This window comes from Catharus ustulatus, chromosome 26, assembly GCF_009819885.2.
Source record: "Catharus ustulatus isolate bCatUst1 chromosome 26, bCatUst1.pri.v2, whole genome shotgun sequence".
Classification (NCBI taxonomy): domain Eukaryota; kingdom Metazoa; phylum Chordata; class Aves; order Passeriformes; family Turdidae; genus Catharus; species Catharus ustulatus.
The window spans coordinates 155,619-182,116 of NC_046246.1; the positions used below are offsets into that span (position 1 = coordinate 155,619).

Here is a 26,498-nt window from a genome sequence, read left to right on the forward strand (position 1 = left end):
GGAAGGGGACCGGACCGGCTCGCCTCTGCCTCGGGACGGGTTCGTCACTGTGTCTGGACCGGGATCGAACCAGGATGGGCTCCTGGGAACGGTTCCCCGCTGTGTCCAGACCGGACCACACTAGGACAGGGTCGTCGTGGTGCGCCTGCCCCGGTTCCTTTCCGGAACGAGATGTCTGCTATGCCTCTGTCCCAGTACCGGACTGGACGGAGTCTCCGCCGTGCGTCTGTCCTGGTACTGGTCAGGGACGGGGTCCCCAGTATCCCTCTGCTCCGGTACTGGACGGGACAAGCTCTGTTCCTGCCCCACCGCATCACGCCGGTCCTGCACCCGCCCATTCTCTCCGCGGCCACCCCAGTTCTCTATGTCCCTGTCCCCGGTGGCGACTACCCCGGGGGTCCCGAGAGTTCTGCGTTCGGCTCCATCCCGCCTGCGGGGCTTTCCCGGGGAATCCCTAATCCACGGATTAAGAGGATCGGTGGATTTTACATGAAGAGCCAGGAGAGCCGGGCAGTGGGCTCCATCCCGGGAATGCCGCGGAGCCCGGCATACTCCCGGGGGTATTTGTAGCCGCGGGGTCCAGGACGACCCGCAGGGAATGTTCACCCAAACGTGATCCCAAAGTTTGTGTATCCCGGTGTCACTTGTCCCCAGCTCATCCAAGAGCAAGGAAACACCGACGGGTCACCCAAAGCATTATTCTCCTCGAGGGGAAATTGAAGCACGGGGACACTGGGATCACTGGAGGCAGAATCCACTACGTTCCCCAAGTGTGACTTGGGGCACGTCATGCAATAGGTTTCCACAGGATCCCAAATCCGCTGGTGGACGCGGGGGAAGCTTACCCGGGGCCAACAGCATGATAGAGGCAGGAGTGTGCTGGGCTTTTATCGGAGCATTACCCTGTTGTGTCTTTCTTGCATCCTGTGAGAAAACAAACAAATCCCTGGCAGGAATGGCCCCAGCAGGGCCTGGCTGTGAGTTCACCCTCACCCACCGGAAATCCAGTTTTCACATTTTTTGGGAGGGGAGTAAAGTTTCCGTGGCTGGGGGCAAGTCCCCTGTAGCTCTGTCTTGGCTATTCCTGGCCCCTCAGTAGCATCTTTGGAACCAAATTCTCAGGAGTGCCTGCAGCTCTCGGTTTGTCTCTGGCATTCTCTCCCGGCACACGCTGGTCACACTCAGGATGTTTTTAACAAAGATTTCCTTTCCTTGGATGAGTTTTTTGTGGAATGGGTCCCCACAGCTCCTCTGCACCACCAGTATGCATATGGAGCTGGGGGGATCCATCCAAGACCCCCCAGTTGGCTTCACGTGTCCAGCTGTCCTAGCCATAGAGGGTTTTCCATGCAGATCCCAATGGCTTTCACTTTCTGTGCTAGAAGCTCCCCTGAAATACCCTAAATTTCTCTCCCCCAGCAGAGCACCCCTTCTGGGAGCTATTGTCTTGGCAGCCCTGGGGTCTCCACTGCCTCCTCAGTCCCCACACTTGGAGGGCCTGATCCTTCCCAGTTCCGCTCTGTCAGCGGACACTGCCCAAAAAGGGGTAAAGTTAGTGATTTTTCCTAGTCCCACAGGATAAACCTTCCCTCCAATTTGGATGCCTTTCCCACAGGCTGGGGAGGAGGGGGCTCTGTGGGGAGGCTGGCACCTTTCACCTCCAACCCCCCTCTTTTTAATCCCTTGCAGGATTTTCCCTTGCTGGCGCTTTGTGTCGTCTCCCAGCGACAGCGAGGGGAGCCAAGGCTGGGGAAATCTATGCCCACCATCCCTTTTCTTTCAGGCTGTGCCAGGATGATGCTTGGCAGGAGCTTTTGGGGGATGTGGGGAGGAGGTGTTGAGCACTGGACCCCTACAAACGCCCGGCCCACATGGTGGAGCTGAGTGGTGCTTCCCCCATTTCCCTGCACCCCAGTCCTGCCCCAAAATTCCATCCCGGTCTCAACGCTGGGTGCTTTCAGCTTATTTCCAGGATATTCCCTCTAGCCCAGAGGCAAGGAGCCCAGAGAAGAGCCCCTTTTGTGGTGGGTCTGGCATCACTCTGGAAAGGAGGCAATGGGGATGCAGCTGCCCAAGGTTATCCTCAAGATCAAGGCTGCAGTCAGGGGGTCCTGGGGACTGCCCAGTGCTGTACAGCCCCATGGAGTGGGGTTATTCTCTCCCCGAATCCTTTTATATCCCCCCCAAATTGGGGTTCTCCTGGACCAGGGGATGTGGAGGAGCTGGAGGTAGAGGAGTGTGCTGGGTGGCTGTGGGGGAAACTATGGCAGCTTCATCCCTGGATTCCCCTGTGGACAGTTCCCAGTGCCAGGAGCATTCAGAAAAGCCGCCAGAAAATGATGCTTTGGATGAGGAAAACATTTGAAGAGGCTCCAGGTGCCCAGGGATCATTTTGAGAGCCTCACCAAGGGGGGAAACTGAGGCAGGGAAGTTAAGCCCTGTCTGAGCCCTCTCCCCGATGTCTGCAGGAAATGGCTGTGGCCACACACTGCTGACACCCCACAGTGGCACCCTGAGCTCCAAGAACTACCCAGGCACGTATCCCAACAACACCATGTGCTGCTGGCGGCTCCAAGCCCCCCCAGGCACATCTCTACTCCTGGCATTCGGGGATGTGGATCTGGAGCCCTCCGAGCACTGTGCCCTCAGCTCCTTGTTGCTCACTGACCCCCAGACCGGCACTGCCTATGGTAAGGGGGGTCCTGGGAGAACTGAGGCAGGGGTGATGCAATGTTGTAGATAGGGAGATTATCAGGAATTTCATCATGGGGAGGGAGAATATCTAAGGAGGGGGTAACCAAGTGGGGCAGTATCCAAGGAAGGGGATATTCAAGGAGGGGGGTTTCCAAGGAGGGGAATATTGGAGGATGAGTGGTACCCAATATTTGACGAGTGGGTTTTCCAAAAAAGAGAAATATCCAAGGATGGGGATACCTGAGGAGTGGGGGTACCCAAGGAGATAATTATTGCCAAGCTTGGGGAGGGAACTGCCCAGCTGGGACCAGATGCAGCCACTGAATAATTAATTTGTCAGCCCAGCTGCTGCCCAAATGCTTCCAGGATTTTCCCAGACAGATTTAATGATCTTGGAGGGATTTGGCAAGCACTGGGAACATGATGAGTGCTGAAGAAAACATCATCGGGGTGGGGGGAAGCACCATGTGATGGGGTGGGATGGAGGAGCAGCCCTGGTGAGGGGCAGGGGCTGGACAGGAGATGCGATAAGTAACGCAGGATGTAAAGGAGCTGGCTTGGATCCATGGGACTGGGAGCTTTCTCTGTTCTTCAGGGCTTTCACCCTTTCTGGGCTGGTCCCCAGAGGGGTGACAGCACGCAGGATCCCTGCTCCCCATCCCCTCTGCTGTGGCGTCTGGGACATAATTGTCCCCAAAGCTAAGAGACATCCTGGCCCCAGGCTGAGGCACTGCAATGTGGGAAAGCACGGGGCACCGCCAGCTGATGCTCTTGGGGGAGCTGGCCAGGCACCCACACTCATGTCACCAGGGCCATGCCAGTGTGATACAGAGCTTGGGTCCCACTCCCCCTCCTGCGGCTGACGCTGGCCCTTGAGAAGTCCCAGATGTTTTTCAGGAAGCAACTGGAGCAGACAGAGACTGTGGGTTCCTTCCTGCTGACTCAGAGCTGGTGTCTGGCCCCTGGCCTGATTCTGCTAGAATGTGGCAGGGTCCCCATGGGGGTGGCAGCCTCTGGGGCTCAGCTGAGGGGCTCTCAGCTCCCAGATTATAACAAAGATCCGTACAGAGGTTACACCACTGACCCAGGGCAGCACTGGCATCTGGCAACTGGTGAAAGGGAAATCTGCATGTGAGTCATCTACATCTACATCTCATCTGCATATCACGCAGACCTCCATTCTGTCACGTATGTGACATCTCTGCATGCACATGTGTCCCACGTCCCGTGGGGTTAACCTCCCAGTTCAATATGACCCAGGCAGGATGAGGATGTGGGTCAGGGTAGGGAAACTAAGGCACAGGGGGAGTTGTCACCAGCAGCCCCAGGACACAGTTTCCTGTCCCTAGGACAACGATGGCATTTGCTCAAAACATCTCTGAGTGCCCAGTGGCCCTGGTGTTGGGCATGATACAGACCAGAGCAATGTGGGGGACAGGGAGTGATGGTAGTCCAGGAATTGGAGCCACCTTCTGTCCCCATTTGGGACCAGAAATGTCCCTAAGGAATCTGCCTGCCTGCTAAGCCAAAGTTTTAATCAGGGAGATGGAATTGCAAATAATTGTGGATTAAATGGAGGGAGGAGGCAATTTAGGAGGCAGCTTCAGCAGCACCTGTGAAAGAGGATGTGGGGAGGAGACTAGGACAGAGCTCCCATTTTGGGGTCCCATGGGGTGATGCTGCATGTACCAGTCTCTGCAGTGGGGCATGTGGTGGCAGGTATCTGATGAGGGCAATGGGGCCACCCTGGGGCTGGGACTAGCCTGGGCATGGGACCACCTGTCATGAGGTTGTCCTGGTGTGGGACCATCCTGGAACATGGGACCATCCTCAGGATGGGACCAGCCTGGCATGGGGCCATGCTGCATGGGACCACCCTTCAGCACCCTGGTGCTGGGACTCCTTGGGGATGGGACACCCTGGATGTGGAACAACTCTGGGACCACCCTGAGCACAGCCCAAATGCTTGAGCCCCCCTGGCCTTGGCAAGGGCCAAGCCGGGGGAGATGAAGTCCTGGGGTCCAGGTGCTCAAGCATGTCCCCAGTTACCCCAAATCCTCTCCATGGTGCCATCCATGCTGGCAGGGCCCTACTGCAGGAACTCCATCCCTTCTGCCCCACTCCTGGTGACAAACTCCAGCACTGTGACCGTCCTGTTCAACAGCACCAGCCACCGTTCGGGACGAGGCCTCCTCCTGTCCTATGCAACCTCGCAGCACCCAGGTATGAGGGCAGCATACCCTGGGATGCAGAGACCCCCCTGGGATTCAGCCCGTGCAGGGGCATGAAGAGAGCTCCTTGCTGACCCCAGGATGAGTTCCCGTTGCCTGAACACCCATGTTCTCCCTAACTGGGGGCAAGTGGGAGACCCCCAGGCAATACAGCCAGCCACAACCCCTTCAAGAACCCTGAAGCCCCAAGTCAGGTGGCACCCCTGTATCAGGCACAGCCACAGACACCATCGATTGTGCCATGGAGCCAGTGGCCAAGGGGCCATCCCTTCCTGCCCCTCCAGACATAGGGGCATGAAGGGCAGAACCCAAATAAGGAGCAGGGTTTCGTTGGGAAGGGGAATGGGGTGCCCTGGGGCAGAAGTGGGTGTGTGTTGTGGGGCAGGTGGGGGTCCCTCACCCCGGGGTGTCCCTGCCTTGCAGACCTGGTCTCCTGCCTGGTTCGAGGCACCCACTACACCCAGGAGCATGTCAGGTGAGTGGCTGGGAGTGGGAAATGGTCCCATTTTGGTGTCCCCTGCCACCGGGGTCCTCATGAGCCCTTGGTTTCATCCCCATCCTTCTCCTGAGGTACAGCTCCAGCAGGATGGGGAGCAGAGCAGGTATGCAGAGGGGGTTTGGATGGGAGGGAGCTCTGACCCACCCCTTACCATGTGTTTCAGTGTGTACTGCCCTGCAGGCTGCAAAGACATCCATGGGGACATCTGGGGCAACCCAAGCCAGGGCTACCGGGATGTAAGTGTGAGCACCATGGTGCACCCACCAGGGATGTCCCCACAGCTCATGTGGCCACTGCTTGTCACCCCCAGCAACCCAGAGGTGATGAGTGTGGCCTTGGGGTGCCCCACAGGGTGCTCGGGCCTGCAGTGGGGGCATGCCCTTACTCCTCACTCCCTGCAGACATCAGTGCTATGCAAGGCAGCCGTGCATGCTGGGGTGATTGCGGATGAGCTGGGCGGGCAGGTCACCCTGTCCCGGGAGAAGGGGATCACGCTCTATGAGTCGGCCTTTGCCAACGGGCTCCATTCCAAAAGGTGGGTGAAGATGGCTGGGACTGCACCCCACATGGAGCTGTGAGACCCACCCGCGCTGGCGCCGGGAAACTGTCACCCCTCAGTTTCAGAGACCCTAGAGTTTGTTCACCCCATCTGATGCTCCCCCTGCTTTCTTCCACACAGGGGATCTCTCTCCGAGAAGCGACTCATATTTCACAAAGGTATTTTTCTCCCATTTCCCCTGAAATTAAGGCATGATTTTAGCTATCAGACCTAGTGCTACCCCCTTATGCCTGGTTGAGGTTTCTGGGTTCCCACTGTGCTGTCTCCTGTCCCCAGCCTGTGATGGTGTCCTGGAGGTGATGACCTTCAATGCCTCATCCTGGTGGCACGAGGTGGGCGTGCTGGGCCAGGACCGAGCCTGGGTGGCTGAACGGGCAGCACTCAGCACCACTGGCCACTCCTGGGCGGCCGAACCTGATGCCGAGGCTGCCTGGCTGGAGCTGGACCTGGGCATCCGAAGGAATGTCACAGGTGAGAGTTGGCCATCAGAGGGGGACAACAGCTGCCATGCCACCCCTAACCACTGTCCTCCCGCTGTGCCAGCTTCACTGATCTTCACAAAACTGCCCAGGGCAGTTGCACCCCCATAACTTTTTTTTGGAGTTTATTGGACCATGGTTTTACTGGTGCAAACTGGGATGCAAAGCGCACCAGCCCCACTGGCTGCTCCTGTCCTCCTTTTGTGCCTTTGCCTCCCTCATCTGCAGCCTTTTTTGGAACGAACAAGTTAATATTATGCTCTTGCATCTGGTGCCAGTGAGTGTCTTTTGTCCAGCCTGAGCCTGCCAAAAGCGGGGCCTTTGTGTGCCAGCAGCTGGTGACCGCAGCTAGAAAAATGGGGACATTGTCCAGCTGGAGACTGGAGGAGGGAAGAATGCAGGGCAGGCAGCCGGGGCTGGAGGTTATCGGTTCCTGGGGGTAGACCAGAGCGTCCCACACTGGAATCTGCCACCCAAACCCCCTCCCAGGGTCAGAAGGATTCCCCTCTGCCAGGGTGACACATCCTGCACTCTTAGTCCTTTCCCAACTGGGTCTTGAGTATCCTAGAGATTTGGTTTATTCCAGCTGGGGGTACAGGGTGGCCCTTCCCAAGCCCCGCAACCCCTGACTGACAGCAGGGACCCCCCCTCCTGCATTCACAGGCATCATCACAAAGGGCTCCTCTGAGCAGCACGACTACTATGTGACATCCTACCATGTCTCCTCTAGCCGCGATGGGAAGAATTGGAGACCCTACAGAGGCAGCAGTGGCCAGGAGGAGAAGGTGGGCATGGGGAGAACATCATGGGGCTGAGACCCCTGCCCATGGATATTTGGCCCTTGGCACCTCTTCACTCTCTTGGCACCCTCTTCACCCTTCACCAGGTGTTTGAAGGAAATGCTGACAGCCAGGGGGAGGTCTCCAACGCCTTCATCCCCCCCATCATCGCCCGCTACATCCGTGTCATGCCACAGAGCTGGCATCAGCGCATGGCCCTGAAAGTTGCTCTGGTGGGCTGCCACGTGGCACGGGTCCGCGCACCTCGGCCCTATGGTGAGACCCTGCACAGGAGTTCACACCCCCATGTCTGAGACATCCTCCTGGAGTCTTTGCCTCCCAATACACCCAGTGGTGGTCCCACAGTCATGGTCCCTGCTCTGCCCTGTAGTGCCCAGTGTCCCCAAGGAGGTCCTTGAACCCACCAGCTGCCCAGCCAGCCGCACCCCCATACCTGGCATCGCCCTGGACCCAGAGAAGGCAGGTGGGTGCCATGGGGGGCTGTCTTTGGGGTGTAGCATTGTCTTTTGGTGTTCCAGGTGCCATTGGGGCTTCGTCCCCCTGTGGGAGCACATTGATTTTCCTCCTCTAGTGGCCACAGGTGGGCTTTTGGCACTCATGGATGCAAAGGGGTGGGATGGGGGCTGACACTGCCCTCCCTCCCCAGGCTCCACACTGCTGGTGATGCTGCTTATTGGTGGTTTTGTGCTCTTCTGCTCCTGCCTCCTGCTCCTGGCTTTTCTCTGCCACAGGAAGAGGTTGGTCCTGTCTTGTCCCCTGCTTTGCCCTGGGAAACTCAGCATCACCTCCCCAAATTGTGGCAGCTTCATCCAGCTGCTCACCACATCCCAAGGGGTGCAGCTGGAACCTTTTGCCCTATCTTGCCTCTCTCCTTGGCAGGAAGTCAGCAGCGGAGCTGAAGTGTGGGATCACGAAAGGTAAAAGGGTCCACAACTCCTCCCCAAAATCAGGGATCTGTGTGCCTTGGGGTGCAGCTGGTTTAACTGGTGCTGCTGCCAAGCTCGGACCTGTCCCACCCCCGCCAGGGGCATCTGCACGTCCAGGTGACAGCCTTTGACAACTGAGCGTTTCATCTCCCTGCCCAGGGTACCCCAAGCTGCAGTCAAGCCAGGTCTGCTCCCTGCAAAGCCTGCCAGCCTCCAGCCTGGCTTCATTCCCCATGGCCCCCATGCCAGGGGACCTCAGCCGAACTCATTCGCCAGGTAACAGGGACATCAGGGCATGAACTGGTCCCTCAGCCCAGAGCTGGAGCCGTTTTCCTGATTGCACCTCCCTCCCCATTCTGGTCTGACCCCTCCTTCATTGTGGTCCTGTGCAACAGGGAGGCCCTGATAAATTAGGCATGCCCATTTAATTATTATAATTAATTATTATAGTTTATTGTAACAACACCACACGTTATTTAGTAGTAGTAGTAGTCCACCTCAATTACAGCTGTTGGCACTGGAGGGTGGCTGAGGACAGCAGGAGCCCCTCTCCATGTTGTGGCAGAGGAATGTGGGGTGTCTGTGGGTGTTTTCCTGTCCCTGAAAGTCCAAACATGCTCAGTTTTTCAACCCACCCCACCTGCCTCTGCCACAGCACCATGACCCTCCTGACACAGCAGCCTCCCTGTTTCAGAGTACGCTGAGCCAGACCTGGTGCAGGTGAGCCCCTGCAGCCAGACAGGTCCCTCCACCTTCAAGCCACTCCTGGAAGAGGGCTACACTCTGCCGCTGGTCCTGAGCCACTACGACGTCCCAGGAAAGCACCATGAATATGCAGAGCCACTGCTGCCAGAGCCTGAGTACGCCATGCCATTCAGTGAGCTGGAGACTGCCGGGATGCGCCACAGCACTTGCAGCATCGCAGGGCCTGCTGGGTGCTCCCCGGTGCAGTACCAGACCCCTGCTCTGCGGCCCGGGGAGCTGCCAGCTGGAGTGGAGCAGACTGGCAGCCCCTATTCTGAGAGGGCCCACGGGTGGCCTAGGCACTGCCCTCTTGCACATGTGTACCATGAGGCCTTGTGAGGAGGGGAGCACAGCACCACGATATTGGGCGGGTGGGGGGAAGGCAAGTACAGAGGAGGAGCAGTGGGCTTTAAAGTAATGCTATGTAAATATATGTATTATATATACAAAGACAGTGCCCCGTACCGTCTGCTAGCCCGGGATGCAAGCATCTACCCAGCCTCGAAAATTAAGAGTCCAACCGCAGCGGGACACAACTACCCCCGCCCGCCTCTTTTCTCTATTTCTGCTGTTCATTGGTACCAGGGTGCCAGAACAAGCGGTTACCAGCAACCCTTCATCACAAAAATTGTGCTTCCGAAATCTCTTGATGTCGATTCCGCGGGGGTGTCTGAAAGCCCCCCCGTGCCACGCACGGCAGAAGCCCTTTTTAAAATCGTGTTTTCCGCACCCACCGTCGGAAAGCGCTGGTATACCGGAGAGGTCAGGGCGACGGATGCTGCAGACACCAGACATGATGTTTGGCGTGTCTCTTCCTTCATCCTTCCTTATCCCATTTCTCATTCACCACTTCTGCTGATTTTTCTCAAAAAAGTGCCATTTCCCCCCCCTTTCTAGCCGGCCAGGATTATGCAAATCGCGTGAGGCATGCTGGGTACGCCTCTTCCCTGAGGCAGCCCGGGGATGAGGAGCGCCTTTGGCGGGATCGCGATGATGCGCACGCGCGCGCAGGGGACTCGCTTCCCATTGGCTGCGGCGACCGCCGGAAGCGGAAGCGCTGCCGGCTGTCGGAGGAGGGAGCGCGGCGGGGTTTCGGAGTTCCCGCGTGTCATGGGGAGGTATGGGGGGCTCGAGGGGGCTTCGCGGAGCACACCGCCTGTTGTAAATTTGGGAGGGAGCACAGTAGTGGGCGCCGTGTCGGTTCCGGTGGCGATCGTTGACCTTCGCTCTGCCCCGCGACTCCCGGCGGGGACGTTCTGCACTGGGAGGGGGAATCGTTCCTATCCCGGCGGTCTGCGTGCGGCTGGTGAGCACTTTAAGCTCGGCGTGTTCAGCGTGGAGAAGAGAAGACTCCGGGGCGATTCGTAGAGCCCCTTCCAGTGCCTAAAGGGGCTCTAGGGGGGCTGAAGAGAGACTTTAGGCCCGGAGGGACAGGACAAGGAGAATGGCTTGCCACTGCCAGAGGTCAGGGATAGGTGGGATCCTGGGAAGGAATTCTTCTCTCTAAGGGTGGTGGGGCCCTGGGACAGGTTGCCCAGAGGTGTGGCTGCCCCATCCCTGGAAGTCCCCAAGGCACTTCCAGGGTTGATGGGGCTTGGAGCACCCTGGCACAGTATCCCCACCCATGGCAAGGGATGGAATGAGATGAGCTTAAGGTTTCTTTCCACCCAAACCATTCTGAGATTCTGTAATTGTATTTAGATGTTTGGTGAAAATCACTATGGTTAATGGAAGTGGGAGCCCCCTGAGCACTCCAGGGAATGTGCTGTTTGTCATTAACATGGATTTTAGTTATGACCCTTAATGCTGTGCTGTTCCAGAGCTGAACAAGTTATGGTGCTGATCACAGCACCCAAACATCTGGGCTTACCTGCACATCAGCAGCTACCAGGATGCTCTGTTTCCTGGCAGAAAAAGGGAGTTTGGCCATATTTTTCTTCAGAATCCTGCGGGATGGTTGTCCTCTGCAGCACCAACTGTGTGATCTTTTCTGACAAAGAAGTCTGTGGCACTGTAGTGAGGACAACTTGTGAAACTGTTTCCTCTGACTATCATACGTAGGATGGGAGATACAAAAAATATCTGGTGTTTCTGTAGGAATGAGAATTATGTGGAAGAGGATGATGCCAGAGTAGGTGACACTGACTGGTGACATTCTGGATAGGTTGTGGGCTACGGCATCTCCACTCACTGGGCTCACAGCAGTTGCTGATGTAATTAAAGATCTAGACACTCAGATAGCTGTAAGTAAATAGGGATGGCATGTGGGCTTTCCCTGTGAATCTACTCTTCCTGTGAGTTTTGTTTTCAGGGATCTTGGTGGCATGTGAAGGGTGCAGTAAGATCTGGGAATAAACAAACAAAACGACTTTATGCTGCTAATGTGCTTCTGCCCAAGAATTTTGGGGCTTTGTGTCTGAGGATTTTGGTGCTTCTTTTCCTGCATAGTGGGTAGGAATTCCTTCTTTGTGGATCGGTGAAGTGAGACATGGGGTGAAGAGCCTGAGATCACCCCCAGCTCAAACCAAGACTGAAGGTCCCTCTCGATCTTGTGCTGAACTCCTCAGCCAGAAGTGCCAGCTGAGGGGTTTAGGATGTGAGAGTGATGATTTTCACTTTGTTAATTCAATTTAAATGGACCTGGAAACTTGCTGAGGGTACTGCAGAAGGGACATAAATTTACCTCAAAGAGCTCCATGTCTGCCAGTACACAAGTGTGCATTGGAGTGAAGCACTAAAGCTTCTCAATTCTCCCGTGTGCTTTCTTATGTGGGTTTTGATATTAATTAATGCAAACTAACCAAGCTTGCTTTGATGAAGGGAAATGTCTATTTGTAGATCAGGGAGCAGACACTATGTAGGAATGTCCTGTAAAACTGGTTAAACAAACTTCTTTTCTCATCAGTTCAGCCTCAGCTTCCCCGCCATCTCTGGCTCCACCACAAGAGGCTTTGCTATCAAACCATTCTTTAAACTCTCCCTGTGACAGACCCATCATTGCTGCCCACGGCGGTTGTGGTAGTGAAAGGTGCAGGGTTTGGATGAATTTCCTGTCACGGAGCAGTGAAGACAGTGCAAAACTTCATTGAGCCTGAAGCTTAGAGCAGAAACAGAGGAGGTACCAGTCCATGTTCACCCCATGACCAACAACCTGAGTAACTTCAGCACCTGGAGGATCTCTGTAACCACACAATCCACTTGTGGTTCGCCATTGGGAGCTCCATAAATCCTACTCCATTTCCTGTGGCTGTCGGTTGCCCAGTGTGGGAGGAATAAGGGGCAGGTGTGGGCACACATGTGTTACTTCCCCTCTGAGGGGGAACAGATTGTGCTCTCAGAACCCAAAATGAACCGGTGTTGTCAGTCCCACACAGAGGGGTGAGACACAGCTGTGAGCCAGGCTACCACCGTGATGCTGCCAAAAATAAGACCCCCACCTTGTGGAGACCCCAGGAAGGCTGGGTCTTGCCTTCTTTCCAGGGCTCTAGATTGTGGGGATGAGGGATTCCATGCTGCTGCATGAGGAGTGAGCCATGTCCTGCAGTTAAATCTGCTCTGAGTGGTCTCTTCTTTATGGGAAATGGGTGCAGGAAGACTATATGGGGATGGATGTGGGAGGGTTCAGCTCAAGGGATGAATGGGTGAGTGTGTCAGTGCTGCTGCTGCCAGCATGCAGCCACTGTGCTGCTGGAAAACAATTTTCCATACACCAGGGAAGGTTTTCTCTGCTACTAAACATCCCTTCTCCCTTCATGCTGTGAGCAGAGATTCCTGATTTATAAACCAGGTCCTGTCAGAACACTGCAGTTTTCTCTGGACAAAGACCTGTTCACCCTTCTAAATTCCTTCTATTTGCTAACCATGGCTTTCCTCTCCCTGTCCAGTTGATTGGATTGGATCCCCACAATCCTAAGAAGAAGCAAGACCTAGACAACCTTTATGATCTAAAAGCTAAAGTCCAACAGATTATGAACCAATTTGGCCCTTCTACCTTGATCAACCTCTCCAACTTCTCCTCAATCAAGCCTGAACCAGCCAGCACCACCCCCCAGAGCTCCATGGCCAACAGCACCACTGTGGCAAAGATGCCAGGAACACCTAGTGGAGGAGGGCGGCTCAGTCCTGAAAGCAACCAGGTAATTCCATCCCCACTTGGGACAACAGGGATGATGCTTGGGCATCACAAGCATCACAGACTTGTCTGTGGCTTCATTTGCCTTCTTTAAATCATCAGCAGAAAAATAATATTTATTAAAGTATCAGTTACTGAGTGAGCAAAACTTGCTCACAGATTTTCTCTCTCCCGGGTACTTCCTGGATGGATGGGGTTTGGATGCTGTAGGTGTAGAGGTTTTTCCAGTTGTAGGAAAGTCTATATGGGGATGTGACAGGGGAATTTATTTTTAAAATGGGGTTTAGATGGGAGAAATATGAGGAGAAATGGATGGTGAGGTGCAGGTTGCCCAGAGAAGGTTGCTGTGGATGCCCCATCCCTGGCAGTGTCCAAGGCCAGGTTGACAGGGTTTGGAGCAGCCTGGGACAGCAGAAGGTCCCTGACAAGGGATGGAATGGAATGAGCTTTAAGGTCCCTTCCAACCCAACCTGGCATGGAGCCTTTGATGCACATAAAGCAAACTGCTGCCCAGGGAATGCCCCGGCATTGCTCCCTGATGGCTTTGCTGGCACCCAGAGGCACAGGAAGTGCACTAGACCCCAGCACCAAACAGCCACAGCAGTGGAGGAATGAGGAAGGACAGGAATTTCCCATCTATGTCTGACCTGATCAGGCTGACAACTTACATCTATGTCTTTTAAGACTTGGCATCCTGTTGTTCAGCCCAGTGGGGTTTCTGCTCCTGCCACATCTGACTGCCCTGGAATAATCCAGCACTCCCACAGTTCTGTTTTCCATGTGAAGCACTAAAGCTGATAAGTGCTAGAGCTGTGGAAATGCTTCCCTCATGCCCTGAGCACAACTTCAGTCACTGATACGCTGATTGCACTTGCTGTCTGCCACACTTGTTTTGCCTTTCCACTCCTTGCCAGCAGCATTTTAGTGCTGGAAACATTTATCCTGGCTACTGCACTCCAGTTGCTGTCCAGAGCAGCCACTGGTGCTTGAAAATGACTCCTTAACATATGATGTTTCTTATCTCTGCCATTCCTGAGCTGATAGACTGTGTCAACGGTGTGACTCCTCACTGGGGGCATGGGGGAGGAGGTGATTGTGGTTGTGTTGTGCTCCATGGCCAGCTTCTTTGCTGGAGCAGGGCAGTAAGTAAGTCCTTCCTCTCTTCCCACACACTCAGGTTTTAACCAAGAAGAAATTGCAGGACCTGGTGCGTGAGGTGGATCCAAATGAGCAGCTGGATGAAGATGTGGAGGAAGTAGGTTCCAACCTGTGGAAGGGACTGCAGAAAGAGTATATTTGGGATTTGTCAGTGGCTCTTTGTCTAAGGAGAGAGCATTGGTTCATTTAACACTTGTTTTCCCACACAGCCTTCAGCCATCCCTGTTTGTTTGCATCCCAGTGCCAAAAAGACTTTTAAAACAGCAGTTGCAGCAAACACCTATGAAATCCACTCCTTTCAGTGGAATTTTAGACACCACAATATAAAAAAGATTTAAAGATATTAGAGGGCACCCAAAGGAGGTTCTGAAGGTGGCGAATGATCAGGAGGGACCACAGGAGGAGTGGCTGAGGGCACTTGGTGTGTCCAGCTGGAGGACAGGAGGTTGAAGGCAGAGCTTAGTGGAGGCTGCAGCTCTTCTCGAGAGGCAGCTCCAATCTCTGCTGTCTGTGACTCGGGGCCCAGGGAATGGCTGGAGATCAAGGAAAGGTTCTTCCCTCAGAGGGTGATTGGGCACTGAACAGGCTCCCCAGGCAGTACCAGCTCCCCAGGTGGCCAGGCTCAAGAAGCATTTGGACAGCACTCTCAGGAACAGGACGGGGGTTGCTGGGGTGTCCTGTGCAGGGCTAGGAGTTGGTCTGGATGATTTTTGTGGGTTCCTCCCAGTTCAAGACATTCTGTAATTCTAAATACTGGCTTCTTAGGGCTTGTTTTTATCTTCCCACATAATTTCAACTCCGCAATGCTGACCAGACTGGTTGTTGCCCTTGTTCCACCCTAGATGCTGCTACAGATTGCTGATGACTTCATTGAGAGCGTGGTGACAGCCGCCTGTCAGCTTGCGCGGCACCGCAAGTCCAACACCTTGGAAGTGAAAGATGTCCAATTGCACCTCGGTGAGTGACTTTTATCTGTTTTTTTTCTCTCTACTCCTAGCTCTCAGCTCCTCCTGGAGTCAGGACACACCTGCGGTGCTGTGGTGGAAGCCTGCGGGTAGATAATACATCCCAGCCCATGGCAAGGGGTTGGAACTGGATGAGATTTAATGGCTCTTCCAACTGAAAGCATTTTGTGAATTCCAGAGCGCCAGTGGAACATGTGGATCCCAGGCTTTGGTTCTGAAGAAATCAGGCCCTACAAAAAAGCCTGCACTACAGAAGCTCACAAACAGGTAAGGAGCCCTCACAAACACCAGGCTGATACGGGGATGGTGGTCATGACCTCCTGGCATTGTGAATTTGTGGCCTCTTTCAAGTGGTTCAGACTAGAAATGACGCTTCTAGAGCCTCCTGACCTGTTTGTGCAGAGGATTGAGGTTGCTGTGTCTCCTCAGCTATGGTGGTTTTGCCCAAAGAGAAGCAGCAGCTCTTGGTGCTGAGGGGCTTGGGAGGGTTAAAACCAACTAAGAGCTGCTCACAGGCACTTCTCAACTGCCCCTGGCAAGTGCTTCTCTGTGGAAAGGGACTGAAAACACCCTTAATTTTGCCTTAAAAATGCACTGGGCCATTGCTTTTTAAGCTATGGTCAGAGTCTAGAAGGAGCTGCCCTGCAGTTCCTGGGTTTATGGATGATGCTGCAGCCCCCACTGGGAAGAGGCAGAGCTTGAGATGGGCTTTCATTCCACTGCCCCAGGGTACCAACTGGAGCAGCACAGACAGTTCTTTCTCCTCTGGCTTCAGCTTGGAACCCCATTAAGATTCAAACAGACCTGAAAGACCTGTGTGGAAGCAAGTCAGGCAGTGTCCTGGGAGCACCTGGGATGCCTTGTTCCTGCTCTGGGTGGTTGTGCAGTCACCTGCTCTGACCCACTCAGCTTCCCATGGTTTTCCCTCTCTTGTTGCAGAGAATGGCACTGATCCGCAAAACTACCAAGAAATAGCTCCTCGGCAGAGCTGAAGACACCACCAGTGCAGTTTGGGATACCTGCATCTCCACTGAAGCCTCCACCATGTCACCTGTGGGATATTTTTTTAATGCTTTACAGAAAAGCATCTATTTTTTATTAATGGCGCAGCAATATCTTGATGAGGAGACCTGCCAAAAACATTCTATGCCCTGTTCCTCATTTCTCCTCAGAGTGTGACATATCTCAAACAAAGACTTTTATTTGTGACTTGAAAGTGGTTTATTGTACAAGTGATTATCCAAGGGACAGAGCATTTGATCGTGTGTGGGACAGTATTAGAAGCATCTGTAGAGGTTTATGTTTCCTCCTTCTTGCCCCTACCTGCTCCAGTACTTTGTAATGTCAGTGTTTATATAAATACTTGCGTTGTTTTACATGAATAAAGAAATTATTCTAAGCTGCTGGCACAGGCTTGTGCTCTTGAGGCAGCATTGCACAGGGATGGCAGGGACAGGGTCCCTGTCACCTCGGCTCTGTGTGTGATGCTGTTCTGTGGGAGATCTGAGAGTTTACAGGAAGCAGAATTGTGGAATATCCCCAAGGATTATTGAGCCCAGGTCCTGGCCTGCCCAGAACACCCCACCACTCCCACCTTATGCCTGTGCCAGCCTTGGAGCCATACCTATTCCCTAGGGAGCCTGATCATTGCCTGAGTGGGCCCCTTGCAGGGGAAGAACTGTTTTCCTAATATGCAGCCTGACACAGCTTCATCTGTTCCCTTGTGTCCTGTCCTGGTCACAGGGAGGAGAGATCAGAGGTGGTCCCTGGGAGGAGCTGCAGACATTGGTGAGTCTCCCCTGTTTCCGCTGGGGTGAACAAACCAAGTGCTCTCAGCTGCTCTTCCAGAGGTTTCCCCTCTGGACCCTTCTAGACCACAAGGATTTGGCTAGTCCCTCACCTGCCAGTCAGGGTGGCCAGGTCACTTCCATCCTGACCTCTGTACTAGAGTGAGTCCCTTCGCAATTGCTGGAGTGTTTGGACTGTTGGGAGGGGGATGTTGTGTAGAACAGGAAGTCAAGGTTACCCTGATTCTGACTGTGCCTTGACATTGAAAAGGCCGCACGGCTCTGCCTGTTCCTGCTGCTCTGCTCAGACCTCAGGGAAGCTGCGAGGGCTGTTGTGGGGATGAGGGAGTTGACAGCACTGCAAACCCCTGTATGACAGGGAGGCTCCTGCAGCCCATCTTCCCTGTCCAGCTCTCTGGATGCTCCCAGTATCTGCAGGAGAAACCAGGGTGGGTGAAGTGATACCAGGACCATCCTGGGCTCACTCTTCTCCTCATGTCACTGTGGGATGAGGAGCCAATTAGAAATTAATCTAAAAGGGAAAGTGGGTATTTCCTCAGAATGGTATGTTCTTTTTTGCTTTGGACTCAACTAGGTATGTACTCAGTCAGAGAGGCAGATACAGTAATTTCACGACTATAAGGCGCACCCTTTTGAATAAAATTTTCCCCCGAACCCGGAAGTGTGCCTTATAGTCTGGTGCGCCTTATGTGATGTACAAAGTTGCGACATTTGCCACCCTGGAAGTGCGAGCCTGCGACAGTCCCCAGCCGAGCAGAGCCCGCCTGGCGGCGGCATCGGACCAGCGCTGGGCCAGGGCGAGCCCGGCAGCATCAGGGTGGCGGCCGCGCGGGGTGGGGAAAGCACGGCAGCGCAGCCTGGGCGGGGGGCAAAGCCGCCGGCATTGGGGAGGCGGTGGCCTGGCGCTGGCCCACTGGCATCAGGGAGGTGGCCCCGCGTGGGAGGGGGAAAGCCGCCGGAATCGGGGCAGCAACGGCACGGGGCGAGCCCACTGGCATCGGGGTTCTCGGAGCGCCCATGCAGTGCGGGGTTCCTGGAGCGCCAGGGGGGCGCGGGACACCTGGGGTGCCAGGGAACTCCCGGAGCAGCGGTGCACCGGGGACGCTGCACAGAGCAGCGGTGGACATAGCCCAGCCCCAGGGACACTCCACGGAGCAGCAGTGGGTATAGTCCAGCCCTGGGGAGGCGGCACAGAGCGGCAGCGGGCATAGCCCTGCCCCAGGGAGGCGGCACGGAGTGGCAACGAGCATAGCCCGGCCCCACCAGGTACAGGCGGGCCCGGGGGCCAATGGCTGCCGGGTTGAGGTGGGGCCTCGGCCAGCAACCGCGCGTGGGGAGCTGGGGGTGGATCCTCGCTGAAAAAAAAAAGTGCGCCTTATGTCCGGTGCGCCTTATATGATCTACAAAGTTGTGAAATTTGCCGACTCCCGGGGGGTGTGCCTCATAGTCCGGTGCACCCTATGGAAATTACTGTACATTATCTGAGTTCCATGATAAATATGTCACTTTGAATTCTAGTGGGGAAGACGTAAAGAATTTTGGGCTTTATGATAAGGATCTAAATCAGTACAAGAGAGAATAGGGTGAGGGGTGACAGTGACCTCTGCAGGCCTGTGAAGTCCCACCCTTCCTCTTTCCCAGGAAAACACAGGTAGTCAGAGGGTGACCAGAGGTATTTAATGCAGCCGTGTGCCTGGCTGCTCCATATCCACTTCCCCTCCTGAACCCAGCAAGTCCCTGCCTTGCCAGTGCCCCAGCCCTAGCACAAGCATCTCTTCTGCTTCTCCTTCTCCAGTGCCTGAGCCTTGGGCAGCACTGGCAGTGGGACACTGCTCTTCACCCCGTCCCATGCCTCGGTGGCCACCAGCCATCCCGTCTGCAGTGCTTCATAAATTGCCACTGTCATCATCTGGAAGGCCTGGACCACATTGGAAGCATCTTTGGCTGACGTCTCCACATACTGGGCACCCAATGAGGCTGCCAACTTCTCCGCCTCCCTCTGGCCCACCTGGCGCTGCCCAGCCATGTCACTCTTGTGCCCCACGAGCAGGAAGACCATGCGGAAGGGCTGGATGGTGTCAGTCACCTCCTGGTGCCAGCGCCGGATGCTCTCAAAGGACGTGCGGTTGGTGAGGTCGAAGAGCAACATCCCCCCGGCTGAGTTGCGGTAGTAGGAGCGAGTCACAGACCTGGGGTGCCAAGAGCAGGAGTGTGAGTAGCCCCCAGGGTTCCCTGTGCCACCTTGGGAAGCAAGTTCCCTGCCTGCAGAGCAGCCCTGGCTAGGGCCTGCTCCTACAAGCAGCACCTTGCATTCAAATCACTGTGAGAGGAACGAGAATCAGGCTTTTGCTGTGTCAATTAGAGCTCCAGGGGCAGCTCCATCCCTGCTCAGCCACAAAAGCTCGTCTGTCTCCTGCAGCCACATCCCCCAAGTGCCCCTGTGTCTGCAGCCATGTCCCCAGGGCTTCACCATCCCTGCTGTCACAGTCCTGGAACTCTCCCATTTCTGCAAACCCAGATCTGCCACTCTCCCATCCCCTGCAGCCACATCTCCCAAGCTTTCCTATCCCCAGGAACTGCCTGCCTGGTGGAGACAGCCAGTGACATGTGGAGGCTGCTAGTAGCTGAGCTGAGGTAGATGTTTTGCCCAGCACCCAGTGGGCTCCCAGCTGTTCCCCAGCTCCTCTGCAGCTGGTGTGGCAGAGGAGTTCTTGTGGGAGTACTGTACCCCTTTTAGAGCTGGAGCAAGGCAGTCCCAATGGCTCCTTTCCCTTGGCTTTGGCTTTTGGAATGGTGGTTCCTCACCTGAAGGGACGAGTGGGAACACAGCCACATAAAAGATCTCCCTGGGCTTGGAATCACAACCCTCCACCCCAAATCTGGAGGGGAATACCCATCTCCACCACCCCTCCCCATCCCATGGACGCACCTGAACCTCTCCTGCCCAGCTGTGTCCCAGAACTGCAGCTTCACTTGCAACCCTGGCTCCAGCTCCACAAATTGGACGTAGAAGTCCACCCCCACCGTCTGATTGACAGTGTCCAGGAAGACACCCTCAGTGTAGCGTCGCAGCAGCGAGGATTTCCCCACTGTTGAGTCCCCCAGCATGATCACTCGGAACTGGTATTGCCACCGTGGCTCCATCAGTGCCTCTGCTAGCTTCCAGGACCTGCCACCCCCGCACCAAGGAGCATGTTCAGGCAGGCAGGGAGCTTCTCCACCCAGGAGGCGTTCCCAGAACCATCGGTGTTCCATGGCCTCTTTGAGCCCCTTTGTTCCCTTTATTTAGGCTCCATCAAGCTGGAAGAACTCAGGAGTGCCTTCTCCCATTTTTCCCATGGTCAAGACAACCTGAAAAGTGTCCCAGACAAGGGCAGCTGTTGCTCCACCAGCAATGCCCCCCAAAGCAGAGGATTCCCCATGCCATGGGTTGAGTGCTGGGCCCCTGCCTGGGATGCAGTGCTTAGCACAGCCTTTATTAATGTGGAAAAGTCTTAGGTTCATTAAAAACACTCCTAGAGCAGAGTATTATTTTTTCAGAGCCCCCAAATAAAGGTTTGAAATAAACCCAAGCCCAGGTGGGAGACCCAATCCCATAATCGCCCAAAGGCTGCAGGTGCCGGGTGGAGAGAGAGGCATCCCCACGAGCTAGGGTCCCACGTCCCCCCCCACCCCATCAGCACTGGCAGCCCTCCCAGGGCACCCTCCCTGCCAGGGGCTGGCAGTGACTCTGGTTGGGGCTGAACCTGATGCCATCACATCCCTGATATGGGGCAAGAATCCCCTGACCCAGTGCCTGCTGGATACCCCCAGACAGTGTTTGGAAAGAAAACTCCACGTTGAAGTTGCTGCAGGCTGAGGTCTCTACAAAGGTCATGCCCAGGGTGGTGGCGAGGTGTCTGGCTTCTTCTGCTGACACGGTTCACTTGGCCACCAGGTTACACTTGTGTCCCACCAGGACAAAGGCAGGCAGCCAGTCCCCCACAGCCTCACGGTGCCATTCGGTGATGTGCTTTAAAGACACCCGGTTGGTGAGGTTGAACACCAGCAGCACCCCTGTTGCACTCCGGTAGAAGGACCTGGTGATGGATCTGGGCATACCCAGCAGGGTTTCAAAGGATACTGGGAGGCTCTCACACTGACAGCTCTAAGATGGGGCTTGGGAGATATTTGGGTGACAGACTGGACTTTGGGAGTGGGAAAGGGAGACCTGTCTTGGCCAGAGGAGACCTGTGGTACTGTTGTCCTCCACAACTGCCCCTGGTACACTGGGGATGTGGCAGCACTGGACAGAAACAAGGCACCACCAGGACCAACTCTGGGGTCCCCAAAAGGTTCCCAGGGATGGGGAGCCCAGCTCTAGCCACAGTACTTTGCTCTTCAGCCCTTCATGCCCATTTGAGCCTCTCTCACACTCTGAAGGTGCTCCTGGATCCAGCCTGATGCAATCAGGAAAGAAACCACCCAACCCCAGCCCACCAGCACACTGCAACCAGCACCCGGCCCTGCTCCCTTGGCTGCTCCCCTAAATAGCTCCAGTGTCACTGGCTCCATCACTGCCTGTCCCTGCACACCTGGTTGGGAATTTACAAACAGCCCAGGGCAGGAGGATGAATCGGTGCGGTGCTGGAGTCCACATACCCACCTCACCCGAGCTGTTCCTGGCCAGCTGTGTCCCAGAGCTGCAGCCTGACCTTGCCAGTGGGCGGCATCAGGATGGTCCAGCTGTAGAACTCAATGCCTACGGTGGGGTCAGGGGTGGCTGCCCCATCAGGACCCTCACCCAGACCCCCACCCAGCCTGTCAGCGAAGCAGTGCAGCAGCGAGGACTTGCCCACGGCAGCGTCCCCCAGCAGAATGACGAGGAACTGGAAGTGTCCCTCCGAGTTGGGATCCTGGGGGGAATCTCTTACTGTCTCCATGGCTGAGCTGGCCAGATCCTGATCCACGGTGTTCCTGCTGTGTTCGGAGAAACCGGACAGGTCTCCACCCCACTTGGGAAGAGGGACAGCCCCGGCCCCCACAGTCAGCCAGCTGGAAAAACAAATTGTCCCACGGAGGGAGCAGCTGCCAGCTGTCCTCAATCTGCCTAGTAATGCTGAGGAAAGTAAGAGGGCTAAGTCTTCTTTCCAGGTATACATACAAAAAAAGTTTTGGAGCTGCTGCATAGCTCTTTTAACCACTTAGGAAAAATCACTGATGCCTTTCTAATGTCCATTTTTAAAACTGTATTTTTCCATTTGCCTGCTTCCCAGCCACCAAACTCCAAAACACAAACCATAGCAACAGCCAACATTTCAAACTTTAGCAGCAACCAAGTTTCAGCTCTAATCGCTTCCTTGCAACATTCTGGTATTTAGCCTTCCTTTGTTGTCACCAGGATGTTTAGTGCTGCCACAGGCCAGCTCTGCCTGCCCTGCCTGGCTTTTGTGACTACAGGGACAGCAGGCCTGTGAGTGCACAGACTCACCGATGTCCCCCAGAAGCGAAGATCCTGGGAGAGCTGGAAGACGCTTCATAGGCAAGTGGCTCTCAAGACCTACAGGTAGGAGACCAGAGGGGTCAGAGGCATCGGCTCAATACTCCAGGACAAAGTACTCTTGGCAGCCAGGTTACCTCAGGTTCAAGGATTTTGCCACAGCCAAACAATCCACGCACAGAAGTAAGAGTGGCTCCAACTCAGATGTGGGGGCTCTCCAACGCCCATTTCTCTCCATGGTGAGAAAACAGGCAACCAGATTCACCAGGGCTCCAGCTGAGGGTGTTGGAACACCCCAAGATTGCAGGAGCTGCTCCAGCATCTCCATTGAGACCCAGGTGTTTCCACATTCCAGGGACCCCTGTAGCAAGCACAGGAACTTGCCACTGAACACTGGTGATATCCACTGGAAGGGGATGCTCAGGCTCCCTGGCTCAGAGCCAGGCCAGCCTCACCTTACCCCCGAAGCAACTCAAACACAGGAGACATCACAAGGATTCGAAGTAATTGCATTTATTCCAACTCGTATCACACACACAGAATATTCCAAGTTGGAAGGGACCCACAGGGATCATTGAGTCCAGCTCTTAAGTGAATGGCCCACACAGGGATCAAACCCACCACCCACCTTGGCTTTAGTTCCTTGCACTACCCAAGTATTCGATAACTAGACGCCCTCCTGAGAAAACTCTATGGAACAGACTGTTCTTCCATGTGGAGCATCTGAACAGGAGTTTGTCCAACAGGCGGAGCCAAATCACCTCCATCTCTCTCCACTGCAGATGAGTGGAGCCCAGAAGACGCTGATCCCACTGGGTAGAGCTCACAGCTCAGGAAGGAGCCAGGATCTGGCTCTGCAGAACCCCCACTTCTGAAGAAGGCTGGGAAAGAACAACCTGGGATTGCAGCACCAAGTCTCACAGGGATGGCTCACCCTCTACTTTGACCTGAAATAAAAGGATAAGAATCCAGCTGGAGTGATGAGCAGTCAGGCTCAGCGCTGTGTCAGGTTTCATCCACATTCCAGAACTCCTGGATGTTCCCACCCTGCCCTGTGGTTTTGGGTAGCTCATGCCTGGCCTCAGCCCCATATCCGCAGGACTCATCCAGCAGTCTCCAGACTCGGGAATCATCATGGACCAGGCTGGACCATCACTGATCTCACACCACACATGACAACTCTGGCCAATTAAAAGCCTCTGAAACAAGATTGATCATTCCCACCTCACAGTCCAGGTGAAAAACTGGCCACTTGCAGCACAGGCATAGTTAGCTGGAACTATCCCCTATCCTCCAGATCATGCAATTCCAGAATGGTTTGGGTTAGAAAGCACCTTAAAAGTTCACCCCATTCCACACCCTGTCATGGGTAGGGACACCCTCCAACAAACCAGGATGCCCTAAGCCCCATCCAGCCTGGCCCTGGACACTTCAGGGATGGAACAGCCACAGCTCCTGTGAGCAAACAGGGCCTCCTCACCCTCACAGCCAAGAATTTCCTCCCAGTATCTAGTTTAACTTTACTGCCCATCCCAACACCAGGAGTTCCCCAGAGGACACTCACAGGCTCCATCCATACTGCAGCTTCCCCACAATTTGGGTCCTATGGGAAGCAAGCCGAAGCCCTTGGGACATGGCTCACAGGTTCTCACCTTTTTCCACAGGATAACTGCTAAAAAAAATAGAGCCAGAGTTTAGTACCTGAAGCCAATGTGTCACTGTAAATCCATGGCTCAAATACACCCAGCAAATCCCAGCCCTCCAACCCTCATGGCACCTCTGCCCCCTGTCCCCAACGTTCATCCCTTCTGACCAGGAGTTTCCTTCCCAACCAGACTTCCCAAAAAAGTGAGGCCAGTGCAGCCTGTCTTCCTAGTGGCCCCTCTCAGCACAGGACACACCTGCAGAGAGCCCAAGACCAGCATGAATTTTACTCTTCCTCCTTTTTCGACCACAAGATCGGTATTCAGATCTGATGGGAAAGGGATTTGGAGGGATAGGCTGTAGAGATCCACCAAGGGTACTACCTTCTCACCTGCATTTATCCATCAGATGGGTGAGTTCTGGAACACCCAGGACCCCTGAAAGACATCACAACATACCCCTAATATCAGCAGTGGGCTGAAGACTCTTGTGGACACACCTTTGACTCATTCCCCCCTGAAACCACATGCAAGGAACAATCCAATTCCCAAAAACGTATTGGAGGGGTGAGTGACAGTCATGGGCAGAAGAGGCCCAGCAATCAAAGACCTTCCCATTGCTCTGGCATGTTTTTGGAGACCTGCAGCTACTGTGTGGAGCCACAGCTCTTGGATAAACATGCAGGTAAATGCGGAGTTTAACCGGTAACATCTGTGACAGCGATAGATTAGCTCTGGATTGATTCCCAGTTCTGCATCCAGCAAGCCCCAGAAAGAGGAATTGCCCTTGTCTCCCCCATACATGATCTGGATGGAGCAAGAACTAAGGGAGTTCGTAGGGCCCAGCCCCAAGGACAGCCCCTATGAAGGATGCACAGGCTTGGAACAGCACGTGCCGGCTCGGTCTCACAGCAGAGGCACAGGAAACACTGCTGGTTCCTACTCTGGCCTAGGGAGGCCACAAAACCAACCTAATTCTCAGAACAATGGAGGATTCTGGGTCACTCATCTCACCTGCCATTCCATGCCCTGGGATCACCTTCTATGCCAGGATGCTGCTGGGAAAGAAGAGAGTCTTGAGCTTCAAGTAAATTACAAGAGAAGTAAGTTAAAACAGTACTACAGAAAGACGGGATACACCCCTCCTCCTCCCGGTGTATCAGTCTAGACGCCAGGGGCAGGGATTTGCGGCAGCCGCCTGCTTCCAGCGCCAGTAACCCCGCTAACCCACGGTGGGCCGTGTACTTTCCCGAAATGTTGCCGGACAGTTACGAAAGCTACAACTGAGCGGCGACCGTCGAGGAAAATCCCTTTGCTCTCGGCTCCTTTTTGACTGCATCTACCACAGCATCGACAGACGCAGCTTCGACAGGGCCGGGCGGGTTCGCGGGGCTCTTCCGGGACAGGGGATCAGTTCAGCTTCGGGGATCCGCCACTTACCCGGGGCCAGGCCCGGCCTGAGGAGGAAGGCGGGGGCAAGGCCGCGCTGCCCTTCGCAGCCTCCGGCACGCACTGAAGCGCGGCAGCCGGGCGCGATGCCCACAGGACGCCGATGCGGCGGGAGAGCCCCAGCGACGAAGGATGGCGGCGGATGGCCCCCGATGCTTCCCGCACCACCCACGCGACTCGCCGCCATAGTCGAAAGAGGAGGAAATAGCTGCGCGGTCACATTTTATAGCGCGGCAGCGCGGGCTCCGATTGGCTGCTGGTGCCGGGCTCTCCCGCAGAGGCTTCTGGGAGTTGTAGGTCGCGCTGCCTACAGTCCCCGCCATCGTTCCTGCCGTCCGCTCTTTCAGCCTCGCTCTCCACCCCATCCCAAAGGATAAACAAGTCCCCCGAACAACCTGCTCTAGTGGCAGGTGTTCCTGCCCATGGCAGCGCGTGGAATGAGATGAGCTTTCAGTCCCCTCCCAACTCAAATTATTTCATGATCCCATGATTCACAACCCCCACTAGCACTGGGAGCCCCTACACACCCCCATCCCATCTAAAAGACTGTCTAGTCCCCGTGGGACAAGTACAGTTTTTCTCTCCTCCTACATGCAAGGTCCCCACCAGGGGTTGCTCTTTGAAAAGCTGAAGGCAGCAACTGCGTTTCCCGTACTCCTTCCTCCTTTTTGGAATGGGGGAATCACTCCACCCTCGGGGAATAGAAGGATATTTGCCTGGATATTTCTTGGAAACAGAAATCTATTTGCCAACACGATACCTCTGTAAGGCTCCTGGTTCATCATTCATAATCCGTGGAAAGGATTTTAAATGGGAGCACCTGCCAACAGGCTGGAAAGGAGTGCTGGAACGGCTGCTGGTGCCGATGCTGGAGGCACAGCCTTCATGGCAATTCAGCCAGAAAAGCCTGAGACTGCTTCCTGCCCAAGCCC

General features: G+C 55.0%; 3 protein-coding genes, 1 long non-coding RNA gene and 5 other non-coding genes across 14 annotated transcripts; 2 read left to right on the top strand and 7 right to left on the bottom strand.

The window, feature by feature from the left end:
* Positions 1 to 1,771: 1,771 nt before the first annotated feature.
* LOC117007442 (discoidin, CUB and LCCL domain-containing protein 1-like) lies at positions 1,772 to 8,344 on the top strand. The gene is given in 14 exon segments (XM_033080633.2): positions 1,772 to 2,379; positions 2,382 to 2,690; positions 4,780 to 4,917; positions 5,349 to 5,400; positions 5,588 to 5,660; positions 5,826 to 5,959; positions 6,104 to 6,141; positions 6,260 to 6,454; positions 7,126 to 7,247; positions 7,349 to 7,517; positions 7,633 to 7,725; positions 7,909 to 7,999; positions 8,142 to 8,179; positions 8,288 to 8,344. Coding segments are annotated over 14 exon segments (1,992 nt in total). The 5' UTR covers positions 1,772 to 1,871; the 3' UTR covers positions 8,320 to 8,344.
* A 967-nt stretch (positions 8,345 to 9,311) lies between these two features.
* Positions 9,312 to 16,586, top strand: TAF12 (TATA-box binding protein associated factor 12). Of its 2 annotated transcripts, none has more exons than XM_033080640.2 (6): positions 9,312 to 10,050; positions 12,817 to 13,068; positions 14,242 to 14,319; positions 15,065 to 15,179; positions 15,366 to 15,454; positions 16,127 to 16,586. In XM_033080640.2, the coding sequence occupies exons 2-6, from the start codon at positions 12,901 to 12,903 to the stop codon at positions 16,160 to 16,162; spliced, it is 486 nt and encodes a 161-aa protein (XP_032936531.1). In that variant the 5' UTR covers positions 9,312 to 10,050; positions 12,817 to 12,900; the 3' UTR covers positions 16,163 to 16,586. The 2 variants fall into 2 exon arrangements, with proteins under 2 accessions (XP_032936531.1, XP_032936532.1); XM_033080641.2 differs by lacking the exon at positions 9,312 to 10,050 and adding an exon at positions 10,074 to 10,238.
* LOC117007716 lies at positions 9,515 to 9,643 on the bottom strand. Its single transcript, XR_004420207.1, has one exon. It is a non-coding gene; the product is annotated as a U11 spliceosomal RNA (small nuclear RNA).
* A 2,126-nt stretch (positions 16,587 to 18,712) lies between the features above and the next one.
* RAB42 (RAB42, member RAS oncogene family) lies at positions 18,713 to 22,186 on the bottom strand. 3 transcript variants are annotated; one of them, XM_033080787.2, is made up of 2 exons: positions 19,925 to 20,204; positions 18,713 to 19,184 (listed from the first exon to the last, which is right to left on the bottom strand). In XM_033080787.2, the coding sequence occupies exons 1-2, from the start codon at positions 20,137 to 20,139 to the stop codon at positions 18,755 to 18,757; spliced, it is 645 nt and encodes a 214-aa protein (XP_032936678.1). In that variant the 5' UTR covers positions 20,140 to 20,204; the 3' UTR covers positions 18,713 to 18,754. The 3 variants fall into 3 exon arrangements, 1 of the variants encoding a protein (XP_032936678.1); XR_004420157.1 differs by lacking the exon at positions 19,925 to 20,204 and adding an exon at positions 21,909 to 22,186 and having other exon boundaries at positions 19,104 to 19,184; XR_004420158.1 differs by lacking the exon at positions 19,925 to 20,204 and adding an exon at positions 19,724 to 19,805 and having other exon boundaries at positions 19,106 to 19,184.
* A 785-nt stretch (positions 22,187 to 22,971) lies between these two features.
* LOC117007683 lies at positions 22,972 to 25,749 on the bottom strand. 3 transcript variants are annotated; one of them, XR_004420197.2, is made up of 5 exons: positions 25,558 to 25,749; positions 25,132 to 25,172; positions 24,510 to 24,555; positions 24,039 to 24,143; positions 22,972 to 23,421 (listed from the first exon to the last, which is right to left on the bottom strand). It is a non-coding gene; the product is annotated as an uncharacterized LOC117007683 (long non-coding RNA). The 3 variants fall into 3 exon arrangements; XR_004420196.2 differs by having other exon boundaries at positions 24,039 to 24,146; XR_004420198.2 differs by having other exon boundaries at positions 24,039 to 24,146; positions 25,132 to 25,175.
* Positions 23,548 to 23,618, bottom strand: LOC117007718. The gene has a single exon (XR_004420209.1). It is a non-coding gene; the product is annotated as a small nucleolar RNA SNORD99 (small nucleolar RNA).
* LOC117007712 lies at positions 24,355 to 24,471 on the bottom strand. The gene has a single exon (XR_004420203.1). It is a non-coding gene; the product is annotated as a small nucleolar RNA SNORA61 (small nucleolar RNA).
* Positions 24,672 to 24,802, bottom strand: LOC117007722. Its single transcript, XR_004420213.1, has one exon. It is a non-coding gene; the product is annotated as a small nucleolar RNA SNORA44 (small nucleolar RNA).
* On the bottom strand, positions 25,355 to 25,497 carry LOC117007721. The gene has a single exon (XR_004420212.1). It is a non-coding gene; the product is annotated as a small nucleolar RNA SNORA16B/SNORA16A family (small nucleolar RNA).
* Positions 25,750 to 26,498: the final 749 nt, after the last annotated feature.

Bases quoted from the DNA above. Each gene is read 5' to 3' on its own strand.
- TAF12 (XM_033080640.2), top strand. From the start codon at position 12,901: ATGAACCAATTTGGCCCTTCTACCTTGATCAACCTCTCCAACTTCTCC. The intron at 13,069-14,241 runs GTAATTCCATCC...CCACACACTCAG, and splicing joins TCAGTCCTGAAAGCAACCAG to GTTTTAACCAAGAAGAAATT. The intron at 14,320-15,064 runs GTAGGTTCCAAC...GTTCCACCCTAG, and splicing joins TGGATGAAGATGTGGAGGAA to ATGCTGCTACAGATTGCTGA.
- RAB42 (XM_033080787.2), bottom strand. From the start codon at position 20,139: ATGGAGCCACGGTGGCAATACCAGTTCCGAGTGATCATGCTGGGGGAC. The intron at 19,185-19,924 runs GTGCGTCCATGG...TTGGCACCCCAG, and splicing joins GCTGGGCAGGAGAGGTTCAG to GTCTGTGACTCGCTCCTACT.